The sequence below is a fragment of the Lygodium microphyllum genome, chromosome 11 (assembly GCF_053477565.2).
Source record: "Lygodium microphyllum isolate KBCC chromosome 11, Lygodium_microphyllum_v1.1.10, whole genome shotgun sequence".
NCBI classification, from domain to species: Eukaryota; Viridiplantae; Streptophyta; class Polypodiopsida; order Schizaeales; family Lygodiaceae; genus Lygodium; species Lygodium microphyllum.
The window spans coordinates 80,755,584-80,771,051 of record NC_141145.1 but is presented as its reverse complement, the minus strand read 5'-3'; the positions used below and the strand labels follow the sequence as shown (position 1 = coordinate 80,771,051).

The following is a 15,468-nucleotide window of genomic DNA, read 5'->3' as shown; positions in this document are numbered from 1 at the left end:
AGGCTCCTACACTCAAAGAAAGGTCAATATAAAAGACTACCGATTGTGGTGTAATGGATTATCCATGGGTTGAGTTTTTGGTATGCGTGAGGTCGATCCATGCGACACGCTTCTCTTGCGGGAGTGCCGAATGGAAAAGATAGAAGACTAACATAGAAGATGGGAAGAAAAAAGTCGAGCCCCTAGGTAGCTTAAGGGTGGGTTCAGACCCGGCAGACAAACAGGCATCCCAAATGCAGATGGCCAATTAAATTTCAGCATGAAAAACTGTATGTTCACACAGATGGTGAAAGGCCAAAAAAATTAGGGACCTTTTTTGACACGTCATGGCCAAGTTTTTGCTCCTCTCTTCCGGCCTGCCTAGCACAGATACTTCTCCTTCATGCCATGTCTTCTCTTTGGCTCCTTTCCTTGTCCACCACTAATGTGAATGAGATGGCGGACAACTCTTGGGAAATCCTTGTAGATGGGTGGAAAAGGGGATTTTTTACCCTTTTGTCCACCGTCCAAGTGTGAACCCACCCTAAGCCGCCCACGAAATGAAAAAGCAAAAGCGTGTTTGAAGGATGGGTGTTGGTTCTCGGGGGGACGGGGAGAGAGAGAGAGAGAGGCCGCCATGTCTTCTTACGAGAACGTGAAGCGCGCGAAGCTCTCTTTCAAAGGCGGGATGGAGCCAACCAAGAAGATCGAGAAGAAGAAGAAGAAAAAGAGCAAGTCCAAAGCAACAGAGGAAGAACAGCCAGGCGAAGATGCTCAAACTTTGACGCAAGCGCACCAAACGTACGATATAGACACGGGTATCGGGCATGCTCCCGATGGTAAAAAGAGCAAGAAATACGAAGAGCTCTTCCCCGTTGAAACTAAGAAGTTCGGATATCAAGTGGAAAAGGAGATCAGTAGAGAGGAGGCTCTGGATGCTAGGGTTAAGAAGAAGGCAGATCGGTATTGCAAATGAGGTTAACTAGGTCTGTATCTGTACTTTGTTCTCAGAGAAATGATCTTAATAGCATCTGTAGAGTTTCATATATCTTGAGCATTACATTTGTTTGTAATGTGGTAACCATGGCCTTCTATAGCTTTTGTAGTAGCCTTAAGGATTGTTTACAGCACGAGAGATTTAACTGATTTTGGTCATGTGTTTGGGGTGCCATTTGCATCATACGTGTGGTTGATAGCTTTTGTGATTGTTTCACTTAGCTTGCTCATTGGCATTTTATGCACTTTCTCTCATGATGGAGAAATAATCACACAAAGGACTTGATGAAGCATGTTTTCGATGAAGTACTTGTGAAGACATGGGCATGGCTGCATGTTGACAATGATGTATATCTGAGGGCAAACATTCTGATGTATCCCTTAGACTTTAGACACCATAGTGGGCTTGTGACCATACTATGCAAAAGGGGATGATACTTGTGCTACTGCTTTGAAGCTTACTTAGAGTGATAGATGTCTTGCACCTCTATGCATATTGAAGCCAAGCAATTTCTTTCTCTTATCAGCCTAACATCTCACTCCTAAATGAGTGAAGAATTGCTTCAAGAAAAAACACACACCCTTCCTTTTGACATATCTCACCCACTCACTCACCATCAACAAGCCTGCCCCTCCCCCCTCCCCCAATTTATTCCACAGTTGCTGAGACCTTACCTTTGGGATTTTTGAGAGCTGTGTGGATGAAAGTAATACCTATTTGTGAATGCAATGCATGTTGTCTTATCTCACACTCTAGTATGCCTCATGTGAAAGTGAAAAGGGGAGGCTATAAATTTATGTTTTTTATTTTTCTTTGCAATGGCTGGGAATAGGGCATTCATGAGGGCTGAAAGTAGGTAGGCTGATGGTGATGGCAAGCTAGTGAAGAAAGCGGTGATAGATAATAAATTGCAGAGGGAAAGTGTGGTTAGTCCATTGATTTCTTTTATAGAGATTTTTGAGCTGATTATTCTATTGAATTCTCAAATTTGGTATTTTTAATCTTTTACCTAGAATTTCTCAATTTGGGGTTGTATAAGAGTCCAAGAAGACTTATAAATTGAGATTATCTTTAGGCCAAAGTTTGAGGTAGGCCCAAAGAGAATCATAAGAGAGATTAGATTCACACTAAGACTTTTATAAAGGGAACCAGAGTGCTAAACCACCCCTCACGGGTGTCGGTGAGGAAGAATGGAGAAGTAAGGAGAGAATATTGCATTGTAACAATTGTGAGTGCAACAAGGTGTCACTTGAAGAGTGTCTTTGAAGGGGAATGTCAGGAAAGTGTGAGCAATCAAAAGCGAAGAGACATTGCTAGAATAGTTGGCAAAAACACAAAGAATGGAAAGAAACATTGCAAAGAATGTTAGCAGATTAGTCAGTTCATGGTTGAGTCTGGACTTGTGGTGCAACAGGTTGGGCATAGAGACATTTTAGGCATTTTATTTGCCATTGTTTATTATGGTTTAGACATTATTTGCAGCCAGTCGACCAGCATTTAATGCTGGTCGACCAGTCATATTTGGCCATTTATTTGTCCTATATATTGTCTGGCTCCCTCCTTATTTCATTTTTATCATTGGACAATCCTTGGAGAGAGGGAGCAGGTGTCAGTGTCTCCACAGCCGGTGACTCACATTGTATCTGTATTGTTTGATGTCTTGGTATATGGATTCCATTTCTCGAGTATACATCTGAGTTCTTATCTGTATTGTGTTATCTTTTTATCAGTTTTCAAGATTTGTGTTTCTGCTGTGTTTTAATGCTGATTTCAGGACTGTTTTTCCTCTTGCTGATCAGGCAGCTGCTGCTCCCATTAGGTGACCAATTTTACTTGCATTTTTTGCTTATGTCAGCATCCATACAGCCTATACATCTGTTTCAGCCTATGTTTTCATCATCAGGCTGCTGGCGACAGTACCCTACACCTGTTTATGCAGTGTGCAGTCTGCGTTTTGCTGTTTTCAGTACTCTTTTGGGCTGGATGACTGGTAGAACATGCCGTTTTTGTTGTTTCTGGCAGTTTTGAACCAATTTTTTGACTTCTAACAGCAGCTTTTGTCTTCTTTTGATCAGATTTTGGATTATATTGTATGTGAACTCTTGTTTTTTTGTAGTGTGTGCTCGTGTTTTGGTTGTGTTTCCTCTCCAAATACCTTCTTTTCTCTACTTATGTTTTACATCCTCTCCAGATGGCTCTTTTGTGCATATGCATTGATGATATGCTACATGGAGATTCCAGTGAGGCTTTTGCAGTTTTAGAGAGGGGTTTGAAGACAAAGAAGTCGAAGGCCTAGTGTTATCAGTGTGGCAAGAAAGGTCATCTACGGAAGGATTGCAAAGAGTTAGCGGCTTCTAGGAAGAAACAAGAACAGAAGACGAAGCGGGATGCGGACTCCTCCGATGAGTCATCATCTGCCTTAGATTTCGATTCGGCTTCTCTAGCCAAGGCGCAGATAGGATCCTCTTCTTCGGATAGTGGGAAGGGCTTAGTGGCCCCTTCTTCAGCTGCTTTCTAGTGGTGGTGATGAGGTCATCTCTCATGACTCTCCAGTGCCAGAGAGGGAGTGTGAGAGGGTGGTGAGATGGGGCAGCCGCGCCTCATCTATATTTCTATGCAGATGCACAGGATCTAGAGAGGGACATCCCTGACGCATCGACCGAAGTCTGACAGGTACAAATCATGGAGCTGGGATTGACATCCAGGTTCATGATGGGCTGGTTACTTGATAGAGAGCGGATGGCTTTCGTTTGGAGCTCATATGAGGGGACACTTTGGCGGTCTGGCCAAAGACAGGGAATCCATGGTCATTTTTGCACTGCGGCATTGGTGATAGGATAGTCACGTATGCTATATCAGGGCCATTGTTGACAAACATTGAGAGTGTTGGGTATTTGACTCACGCCTCACTTACGCCTACGCTCATATGGGAGTGTCAATGATCAGTAGGACATCGGGGTACTTTTTACTCTTGGTAGGAGAGGTTTTTTCCCCTAGACTTAGTCTTATTTTCGTATGTGCTTATGTTACACACTTATGGGCACTTACCGTGTTCGGGTGTGAACACCCCCACAACCCTAAGGTTTAAGGGTTGTACTTTGTACTTTCATTCTATACTCTTTTAGTCTATTGGATTGGGTGTCGTGCTTCACTCTGTCTCTCTCACTCTCACACTGTCTACTGCACTCTCAGCTGTACCTCGATCCTCTCTCCCCCTCACATTTGGTATTAGAGTTTAGCTCTGAGCTCACCACCTGTCTGTAGTCTGTAGTCCACACCAGTTCTGCAGCCCTCGCCAGTTCTGCCCTAGCCGCTAGTTCAGCCCCAGGTCGCCAGCTCCAGCCGCCTCCTCTGCCCAGCGGACCATCTGCACACGTCGCCTTCTCAGCCGTGCGCGCCACCTGCAGATGCCCTCAGCGCCACCTGTACTTGCCCAGTCTTGCCTGCGCCGGAGGCGCTGCTTGTACCCGCCAGCGTGCAGCTCGCCATTGCCTGTCAGTCCGTCAGCATCCTCGGCTCATAAAGGAGACGCCGCCACCTATTCGCTGGAGGCGCCGTCTACTCCGCCAACGCGCCACCTGGAGACCCTGTTTGGACCTGTGCTCGCCTCCTGTGCTGCGTCACCTGCCTGCGACGCCTCTGTTCAGGCATCGTCAGCGACTCCGGCTCCTGCCATGTCTACTGCTGCGCCGCGTGTCACCCGTCAGTACCACATTGAGTGGTCAAACGACACCCTGTCACTATGTCAGGTATTTTTTTTAATTTTTTTTTCTTTATCTTTTCATTCCAGATAAATTTTTGGAAGAGAGGATTCCTACGCAGTAGGCAGAGCATTCAGAAACGTGTTTGGGACACATTGAATGCAAATTTCTGGCCAAATTTATCAGACATTTTGGGGCTTTTATGTTTTTTGAGGACATTTGCATATGAACTGCAGCTACAGTCACAGAAAGACTGTTTTGAACACATTTGAGGCAAGAAATTTTGGGGATTTTGACATTACAGTGTTGCTAAGCACTGTCTGCACCTTGGAAAGCGTGCATTAGAGACAATTTTTTGACAGAGTACACCCTTGCAGATTGATTGCAGAAGTGTGCTTGCTGCAATTTCTGGAAGTTTACAGATTTCCAGCTCTTACTGCCTTGACATTGCTCATTTGTCTTTGGAAATTTATCATCATGGCAAATCAGGGAGGTGATGTATTTATGTATGTATCCAAGGAAGACAGATTGGATGGAAACAATTATTCGCTATGGTCATTCATGATGAAGAATGTATTAGTGGCTAAGAATTTATGGGATTATGTCAGTGGAGAGGAAACTCGACCGGGAGTTGTAGCTTCCGTTACTCCTCCTCCTCAAGGAACACGTGGACAAAGGGGACCTTAGCCCGCTCCACCTCAGCCACTTCCTCCAAGAACTGCAGCTCAAAAAGCTTGGGATACACGAGATGCACAGGCTTTGTCGCTGATTGCTTTGGCAGTTCAGCGGTCCATCATCCCTCACATTCGTTCAGTATCTTCTTCACGAGATGCATGGCTGACTTTGGAGCATATGTTTGTAGGAAAGAATGAGACTCAAATCTCTTTCTTGAAGAAAGAGTTAGAGACTTTGAAGATGAATGAGGGTGATTCTATGCAGGATCACTTGAATAAGATTCAGGACTTGCGGGAGTAGCTCATGAATGTAGATGAGTACTTTTCGGATGCACAATTGATATCCACCACCTTGAATTCCTTACCTTCTTCGTACTTGTCTTTTCATACTGCATTGAACCTCACCATGAGGATTGCCGAGCACCCACTCACTTTTATTCAGTTGGTTAGTTTGCTTCTAGAGGAGGAGCAAACAAGGAAAAATAGTGGTGTGGATGCTATAGTCTTTGAACAGGCTTTTGTGGCAAGATAGAAAGGCAAAAACAGCAAGGTGAAAAATGCTTCACAAAGTTCTGGTACTTTTGGCGCATCACAGAATCAGACACAAGGGGGGACACAAGCTAAAAAGGAAAAATGTCATTATTGTAAGAAGTCAGGCCACTATATCACTGAGTGCACGAAGCGCATTGCCAAAGAGAAGAAGTCAAGAATGTCTTTTTCTACTCCCTCCACTGCTAGTGAGTCCGCGTTCTTTGCTGTAGACAGGGGCTATTGTTTTTACACTTGCAGTTATGACATCTCTTGGGCTGATAGAGCACTTAGCTCTACAGAGGATGCTGACACTTGGTTCTTTGACAGTGGTGCTTCTAGGCATATTACATCTCGCAGAGATCTGTTTGCTTCAGTTAGTGCACCTCCCGTTGGGAAATCTGTACAGTGTGCCAATAATGCATCATACCCTGTTCGTGGTATTGGGGAGATTCAGCTCATAGCCATTGATGGCTCTATTCTCCGCTTGTAGGATGCTTTGTTTGTGCCTGGGATCAAGAAGAATTTGCTATCTATTTCCTCTTTGGCACGTTGTGGTTTGCATGTCACATTTGATGATGACCGTTGCATGGTTAGAGATAAAGAACGCATGACTTTGGTCTTGACAGGATCTTTGTGTTATGGTTTATATGAGTTGGATGCTCTTTTAGTAGATCAGTCGGCATACTTGACATCCACTCTTACTCCTGCTATGATACAGGCGGAGTTATGGCATGCTCGTTTGGGGCATGTAAACTTTGGCAGCTTGATGCTTTTGCAGCGTACTCAGATGCTGGATGGCTTACCTCTCTTGGAGAGACCTCCTGAGCACTTATGCGAGGGATACATTTTGGGGAAAATACATCGTTTCTCATTTCCCCGTGATGTTACTTTCAGAGCAACAACCAGATTGCAGTTGGTGCATTCAGATGTTTGTGGGCCTATGCAAACAATGTCATTGGGCGGTTGTTATTATTTTGTGACATTCATTGATGACTTTACACGTTTTTACTGGGTCTACTGTTTGAAAAAGAAGTCAGAAGTGTATGATGCATTTTTGGCTTTCAGTGCACTTGTTGAAAATCAATCTGGATGCAAAATTAAGACTCTCCGTTCGGACCGAGGGGGGGGGGGAATACATGTCCTCTATGCTGAATTCTTTTTTGAAGCAGAAAGGCATAGTCCATCAGTACACTACTGCCTATACTCCACAGCAGAATGGGGTAGCAGAGGAAGAATTGGTCACTCATGGAGATGGCTAGATGTATGCTGAAGGCAAAGAGCTTGCCTCATAGTTTTTGGATGGAAGCAGTCATGTGTGCTTGCCATATTTTGAACAGATGCCCTACCAAAGCCTTGAAGACCATCACACCTTTTGAGGCTTGGAACAGCCGTAAACCTTCTGTTGGCCACTTCTGTACCTTTGGGTATCTTGCCTATGCCCATATTTCACAAGTACTTAGAAAAAAGTTGGACAATAAGGCTGTTAAGTGCATTTTTATGGGATATAGCAGTGAGAGCAAAGGCTACAAACTCTATGATCCCGTTACAAAGAAGGTTTTTGTCAGCAGGGATGTTGTTTTTGATGAAAAATCAGAATTATCCTTGGCTGTTTTGGACACATATCAGGCTGCCCGTGATGTTTTTGAAGGGCTGCTGCCCATTACTTTTGGTGATTCAGCTAGAGCTTCAGAAAATGAACCTAATGTTCAGTCAGTTGCTCCTATGGAAAGTGCAGAAATTCAGCCATTGGCTGATCGGAATATTCAGCATAATGCTGAAACTGAAATTCAGCAAGAGCTTGCACATAGTCAGGAAGCTAGACAGTTACCTAGATGGTATTTGCAGACTATGCAAGATAGTCCTTTGGATGCACCCATGGCTGGTTGTACTAGAAGGCAAACTCGTTTGCATGATTCAGCACATACCATGGAGTTTGTTATGGCAGCAAGTACTTTTGATAATGAAAAGGAAAGCATGACTATGAGGAGACATTTGCTCCTACTTCCCGTATGACGACCGTCAGGTCTATGATTGCTTTGGCTGCACATTATGGTTGAACAGTGCATCAATTGGATATTAAAATTGCATTTTTACATGGGGAACTTCATGAGGAAGTATATGTACAGCAGCCCATTGGTTTTGCAGTTGAAGGCTCAGAACATTTGGTATGCAAGCTCAAAAAGGCACTACATGGTTTGAAACAAGCTCCTAGAGCTTGGTATGCAAAAATAGATATTTTCTTGCTTGGTCAGGGGTTTCAAAACAGCTCATCTGAGTCTACCCTTTACGTATGTAAAGAAGGGGGATCTATGCTGATTATGTCTTTATGTTGATGACCTTTTGCTCATTGGAACACATGCTGATCAGATTTCAGCATTCAAACAAAATTTGCAGCAAACTTTTGACATGTCTGACTTGGGAATTTTGCATTACTACTTGGGCATCCAGTTCATACATGATGCTCGAGGTATTGGGCTATCACAGTCAAGGTATATTGGGCAGCTTCTTGAGAAGTTTGGCTTACAGGATTGCAAGCCAGTTTGTACCCCCATGGAACCTGGACTTAAACTGTCATTACATGATGACAGTGATTTGTTTGATATACATACATATGCTCTTGCAGTTGGATGTTTTATCTACCTATGCAACACTAGGCTGGACATACAGTTTGCAGTTTCAGCTTTGAGCAGGTATATGCATCAGCCACGCATGTCACATTGGCAAGCTGTCAAGCGTGTTTTTCGTTACTTGCAGGGTCCTAGATCTCTTGGGTTGCTTTATGCCAAGGGGAGACCACTGCAGATACATGCTTATAGTGATTCTGATTGGGCTGGTGATTATGATACACGTCACTACACTAGTGGCAATTGTTTCTTTCTTGGCTCTTTTTGCATTTCTTGGCTTAGCAAGAAACAATTCACTGTTGCCACATCGTCATGTGAAGCTGAATATAAGGCAGCTTTCACTACCACAGTTGAATGCGTATGGCTTAGACGCTTGCTAGCTGATCTAGATGTATCTGTTACGGAGCCTACTCCTTTGTTCATTGACAGTCATCAGAGTGCCATTGCAGTGGCACGGAACCCAGTGTTTCATGCCTGCACGAAACACATTGAGATCCATTATCACTTTGTTAGAGAGGCTATATGTAGGTGATATCAACCTTGTCTATTGTCCTACCACTAGTAATGTGGTAGACATCTTCACCAAAGCTCATCCTCGTAACAAATTTGAAGCATTTCGCGATGCTTTAAATTTGATATCCTTTGGTGGCGGATGATCCTTGTACTCTTGATCACTCTTCACTCCAGGGGGGTTTGTTGGGTATTTGACTCACGCCTCACTTACGCCTACGCTCATATGGGAGTGTCGGTGATCAGTAGGACACGGGCACTTTTTACTCTCGGTAGGAGAGTTTTTTTCCCCCAGACTTATAGTTTTATTTTCGTATGTGCTTACGTTACACACTTATGGGCACTTACTGTGTCCGGGTGTGAACACCCCCTACAACCCTAAGGTTTAAGGGTTGTACTTTGTACTTTCATTCTACACTCTTTCAGTCTATTGGATTGGGTGTCGTGCTTCACTCTGTCTCTCTCACTCTCACACTGTCTATTGCACTCAGCTGTATCTCCATCCTCTGACTCCCTCACAGAGAGCTACTATGATCTTCTCTATCTTCAGGAGTTGGTACGATCGACATCGATATCAGGTTCTCTTCGAGGCACCTTGGTGGTGGCTTGCGCACCCACTACTTGGGTATCCATGGTTCTACTCTGGTGGACATTGTTGTGTGTACTATGATGTGACCTTATCATTGTATATGGTATTGTATCAGATCACCCATGATGTGAGAGAGCGTGTTAGCAAATTAGTTAGTTCATGGTTGAGTCTGGACTTGTGGTGCAGTAGGCTGCAGAGACATTTTAGGCATTTTATTTGCCATCGTTTATTATGGTTTAGGCATTATTTGCAGCCAATTGGCCAGCATTTAATGCTGGCCGACCAGTCATATTTTGGGAATTTATTTGTTCTATATATTGTCTAGCTCCCTCCTTATTTCATTTTCATCACTGGAAAGTCCTTGGAGAGAGGGAGCAGGTGCCATTGTCTCCACAGCCGGTGTCTCACATTGTATCTGTATTGTTTGATGTCTTGGTATATGGATTCCATTTCCCAAGTATACATCTGAGTTCTCATTTGTATTGTGTTATCTTTTTCTTTTCTCTTGTCTTGTGTTCAACAGTTTATTTTAGTATGCTGTTTATGCTTTCATTGTTGCACCACTTCTGACAAAGAACACATGAACTCAAAGAGAATATGCTCAAGAAATGGAATCCATATACCAAGGCACAAGAACAATACAAAGGATCAAGCATTGAGTCATTGGCAATGTGCAGTAGTTTTCCTCTCTTCAAATGGAATTGGTTATGCTAAAGAATAAGTATTTGAATGATTGATCGGGGAGGAGGGAGCTTGCCCATAAATAGGTCGAGAATAATGCTACAACATGACCAAGTGGCCAGCCAAAATCTGGCACCAAAATGTGAGTTGGTCAACAAATAAATTCTTTGGTATAAAATTAGAAACGCACACAGAGACTCTAAGACTCTATGAGGTGTACTTTGCTAATAGAGAATTATTCTTTGCTAGTTGGGTCTTAGCTCTTTCATGATATGTACTTCAACCTTAAGACATTTATGGCTTTTGAGGGTTTAGAATTTTTTATAGTAGTACCTTGGATCCTGGAACTCAAAAGACTGGTGTACAATACATCGAACTTCGGAGATGGTAGTTGAGCCAAAAGAATCATGGCCATATCCTTGGAAGATATACTTTGTTTGAGAGATGCAAGCTCATCTCTCATGTCCTCTAGTTTATTGATGTGGTCCATTATGGAAGCTTGCATGGTTGTCAGGTATGAAAGATGTGGTACAATAAAATATGGTACTAAATGGTACCTTATGATTTTATAAGATACAATGCGATATTAGTACTAATAAAACTTTATTTAAAAAAAAAACTATAAGCAAGACATATGTTTAAAGTGAAAATAGACTATAGCAATGCCATTACAAAATGAGATCAATGATCATACATGACATCATACAATTGTCATAGGAGTTAGGAGTCGGACGAGTCACAAGAGACTTAGGTGTCAGGAGTGGAATTTGCCAATCTGGATACAATCATCAATGATACATGATACATGATGCATCATCATTATCATCATCATTAGAGCGCTTATCAAGAGTCTCAAGATGACCCCCTCGGCATTGCATGATGAGACACTCTCATACTCATTCTCATTGATGAGGTTACCTTCATCATCAAATGATGGCTCCCTAGGCAATGGTTGTATAACTATAGGCAAGGGGGGATGTAAAGAAATACCCTAACACAGAAACATAAACAGAAACCATACGACAAAGCACATACTGATAAAAGAACACAGTTAAGGTTAGGATAACTCAAAGACAATGAACACAATGAATGAATGAAGTGATATGACTACTGAATATACGATGCTCATGTAGCAAACACACTATGTAGTGAATGAATACTGAACCTCGAACTCCTGTATCTCAAGGATAAGGGCAAGGGTAATGAGTTGGAGAGTGTATTATACTTTAAATGTATCCCGAATCGTAGCAAGGCAGTTTGGATGTCGAACAATAGCAAACGTAGTAGTGAGAAGCTGGATCTGATGCAGACAATAGTGAGGAGAGAGAAAGACTAAAAATGCAGGCAACAGGTAAGATACCAAAAACGTAGACAGGACAACTTGCAGGAGAGAGAAAGACTAAAAACGTAGATTGTAGGAGAAAAAAAGACTAAAAATGCAGGCGAGACAGCTTGTAGGAGAGAGAAAGACTAAAACCGCAGGGAGCAGGTGAGAGAGACTAAAAATGCAGGTAGGACAGCCTGTAGGAGAGAGGACTTAAAACGTAGGGAGAACAGCTTGCAGAAGAGAGAAAATTGCCAAATGCAAGTTGGACAGCTTGGCGATAGCTTGTAGAAGCTGGGCGATAGCTGGAGGAGAGAGAAAGCTGCCAAACATAGGTTGTAGATGATGTGGCAGGCAGTACAGTAGCAGGTTTGTGCAGGAATAGTAGTTGCCTGGCTGGGATCAACTCCAAACTGCGAGAAGAGACCTGGAAATTAGGTGCCAATTGATGTAGACATATGACTTATTGCAAGGGGTCCATTACATGTCCTCCACGAACGGGGTGTGGGTAGCAAGCTGAAACACTTGAAATCTGCAAAAATGAGATTAAGGGCTGAATGGAGGGCAACATACTTATTTATAGAAAGTTTGGGCCCTTTTAAGTGGGTTTGTGCTTATGGGACACAGAAACTCTCTAGGATTGCGCTTCTTTTAAATAAACTAGGTTTCTTCATTAATTAAGCATGTTTTGGGATTGTTTAAGTAAAGCTAATGCATTTTTAGCTCAATAGGGGGATGTCATTATCAGGCGTGGGATGAGAGCTACTAGAGCGCTGCCTCATATATATATGCAAACCACTCGAACCACCTCTCGTCAATATATCAGAGGGCGTTGAATGACCATGCCCTTGCTAGCAATTGTTGCAACTCGAACTCTTGGAACTAGTCAAAATCCTCGCCTACAAGCATGTTGACTGCGAGTGTCACGAGTGTTTGCTGCTATGAGCTCTCTATAGAGCTCCGCAAAGATGTGCTGCTCCTCTGCATCAACCTCCTAGTGTACACTCGGAAGAGTGTTGCTTGTCAACTTGAATGTATTAGCATTCACCAATACAATGCACATAACTTGACATAAGATTATATATACTAAATTGTTAACTTGTATAAATTAATAACAACAAAATTACAAATTTAAACGTGACTTAACTAAAATAATAAGTGTTTATTTGCTTCAGAGTACCTATGATCATCATGGCCTTGATCATATGCAAGTTAGTGCTTCAATAGACTAGCTGCTCTAACTGTCGTATGCTAAGCTGATTGTGAATCTTTGTGTGAATGAGAGAATAGACACTCCAATTTCTCTCACATTCACCCAAAGAGCAATCATGAGCAAGGATTCTCATGGCCAAGGGTTGAAGAGTTTGCAATGCATATCCAAACTTCTGCCACCAAAAGAGAGGCTTCACAAGTGACCCTTTTCTTCAACAAGTGGGAGAAGTAAAAGCCATATGCCCTCTTTGATCCACATAGCATCCAAGCTTCTCTAGAATTGTGTTGTGGTCATTCTCGGGGACCACACGAGTGAGATATGCAAGCTGGTCAGAACGCAACTCTCTATCATCCATCACTGCTAGAGACTTGTAGGCCGGATATAATAGTGCTATAAATCCATGGATGGGCTTACGCATCCATGCCCATCTCTTCTGTGCTGTGTCAATTGTGCATGCATGCTGTGACTCTGTGATCATTGTGCAAGCCCGTGTCTCTACCAATGGTGCTCTAAAGAACTGAATGAGAAGGCCCATGGTAGACCCCTTGCAATAAGTCATATGTAACACCCTATAAAAGGGAGTCATAGCAATCACGATCCGATGGATTCTTTGTCAGAATTGCTCATGGAGATACAAGCGCTGCATGGCTTTCGCCTCCTTTGTCTCATGCTCATCCCACTCATTCCATAGAGTGGATATCATCGTTTGGTGTAGGGCGCGGACTGCACCTCATAAAGGCACTCCAACATCAACCACATATAAGCAGCACAAGTTGAAGAAGGCTTCTTCAACTAAACCATACTATACTCGGGATACATCGCAAGCACCTTCATCTTCACCGTGAAGAAGGTGACAATTGATGTAGCCTTATGTACCACCCTCTTCACCCATTTGAGCTTTCCAATGTGTCCAAACAATGACTTGTACATGGAGTCCACACTATCGAAGAAAACTTGTCCTTAAGCAAACAACCCATTCGCCAACAATTGGATGCATTGTCGGTAACAACTTGCACCACATTTGACGGGCCCACCTACAACCATATCATACATGGCACAAATTTAAAATTATGATAAGAAAAGCTTTGGGGGTCATGAATTAAAAATTATAATAATGAAAGCAACAACTTCAAAATTTAAAAGGACAATGTGTACCTCAATAATAGCTTGCCGAATGTGGTGGTAGATGAATGTGCCGGTTATTCTACTTTCCCTCTTGCCGATGTCTATGGCCTGCAAAAAATGTGTCTAGTGGACATGAAACGAGTATGTTGATGATGTCGTGTTTTCTATGGTCCCTCAATCTGCTGGTGAGAATGGAGTGACCATATTTTGTCCATGTGGCCCAAATAGGATCAAGGGCTTTATCAATCCTCTTCTCTTCATCAATCATCTTTATCCTCATGTCATTATATGTAACATCGCTCCATCCTTCATATGGGCCCACATTGGCGATGGTTCTCACCATCTTTCTCCATTGCCCATGCTTTAGGACATTGAATGCAAGATTGCACTCAATCACTGTGCGTTCAATCTCAATGTCTGCTTATCATTGCCTTTCTCTAAGAAAGGCCATCGATCCAAGTATACGACTGGGAGGTTGAGAGAGAGAGGATTGCCTTTCTGGTGTCGCATGAGCCTTAAATCTTTACCTTTGCCAATGCCGAAGCTAGAAGTGGATGTGGAGTCCGCACCACCAATGGTGGTGGCCCCACTTACATTGGTTGAAGATACACCCACATTTGAGGCTTCCTCATGGGTAGACATAGGTGTGGGTGTTGTCATTGATCTGCCACTTTCTCCTCTAGTGGATCCCCCTCTCATCTTGGCGAGAATCTCCTTTGAAATGTGTTAAGGGATTGCCTTGCATGTGTTGATGGATTGCCTTGCATGTCCAATGGTGGGAGTTGGACTTCTTTGTGTCCTTCACAAGAATGCAATGCGAGTTGAAGGCCTTATGCTTCTCGTGTGTCATGATGCCAAGGCGTTAAGGCGAGGCTTGATGGAGAGAAGAGAGTCGAGACTTGTCACTCTAATCATGATGATGCTTGAAGAGGGAGGGGATGGGAGGAAGAGGAGAGAGTAAGAGCTTTAGAGGCTTGAAGACCCAAGAGGATGGGGTGGAGAAATGATACTTCAAGAGGGAGGGGATGGGGGGAACTTGGAAGAACAATGAAGAGGGAGGGGATGGGGGGAAGAGGAGAGTAGAAGATGAGATGATGCTTGGAGACAAGAGGGTGGGGATGAGCCTTGAGGAGAAAGTGAGACTTGAGAGTGTGCAAATGAGTCCCAAGTCAAACACCCGTGCCTTTTTGCTAGATGCTGCTCCAAACCCCTGCGAAAATGCGCCGAAATGGTTATGGACAGTTGGTTTGAGTTCGCAAGATGGGTGGCAAAAATGCATCAAAAATATCGTATGAATTCATACGAATGGTATGGTATGAATCTGTTCGTATGTCGTACGAAGGCAACTATGATGGAAGGAGAATCATTGACACTGAGCATTTGAAGCTTCTTCTTGAGACATGTGGTGGGCAAACATCTTTTAATAGTACAAAGATGCTAGCTTCTTCCACAACTTCATAGGAGACTTCGATTTGCGAATATGCACTAGGATAGAATTTTGTAAGCTTATAAAAAGAAAG

At 43.1% G+C, this 15,468-nt stretch overlaps 1 protein-coding gene across 6 annotated transcripts in view; it reads left to right on the top strand.

Annotated features, from left to right (window-relative positions):
• The first annotated feature begins 562 nt into the window (after nucleotides 1-562).
• LOC148029016 (uncharacterized) overlaps nucleotides 563-15,468 on the top strand; it is a 47,299-nt gene continuing 32,393 nt past the window's right edge. For 5 of the 6 annotated variants that reach the window (XM_087687789.1, XM_087687791.1, XM_087687792.1 and 2 more), the window contains exon 1: nucleotides 563-965. In XM_087687789.1, the coding sequence (XP_087543915.1) occupies nucleotides 617-955 (339 nt within the window). In that variant the 5' untranslated portion in view covers nucleotides 563-616 and the 3' untranslated portion in view covers nucleotides 956-965. Of the gene's footprint in view, nucleotides 966-1,808; nucleotides 1,910-15,468 lie in introns of those variants that run through there. The other variant, XM_087687790.1, reaches the window with a different exon arrangement.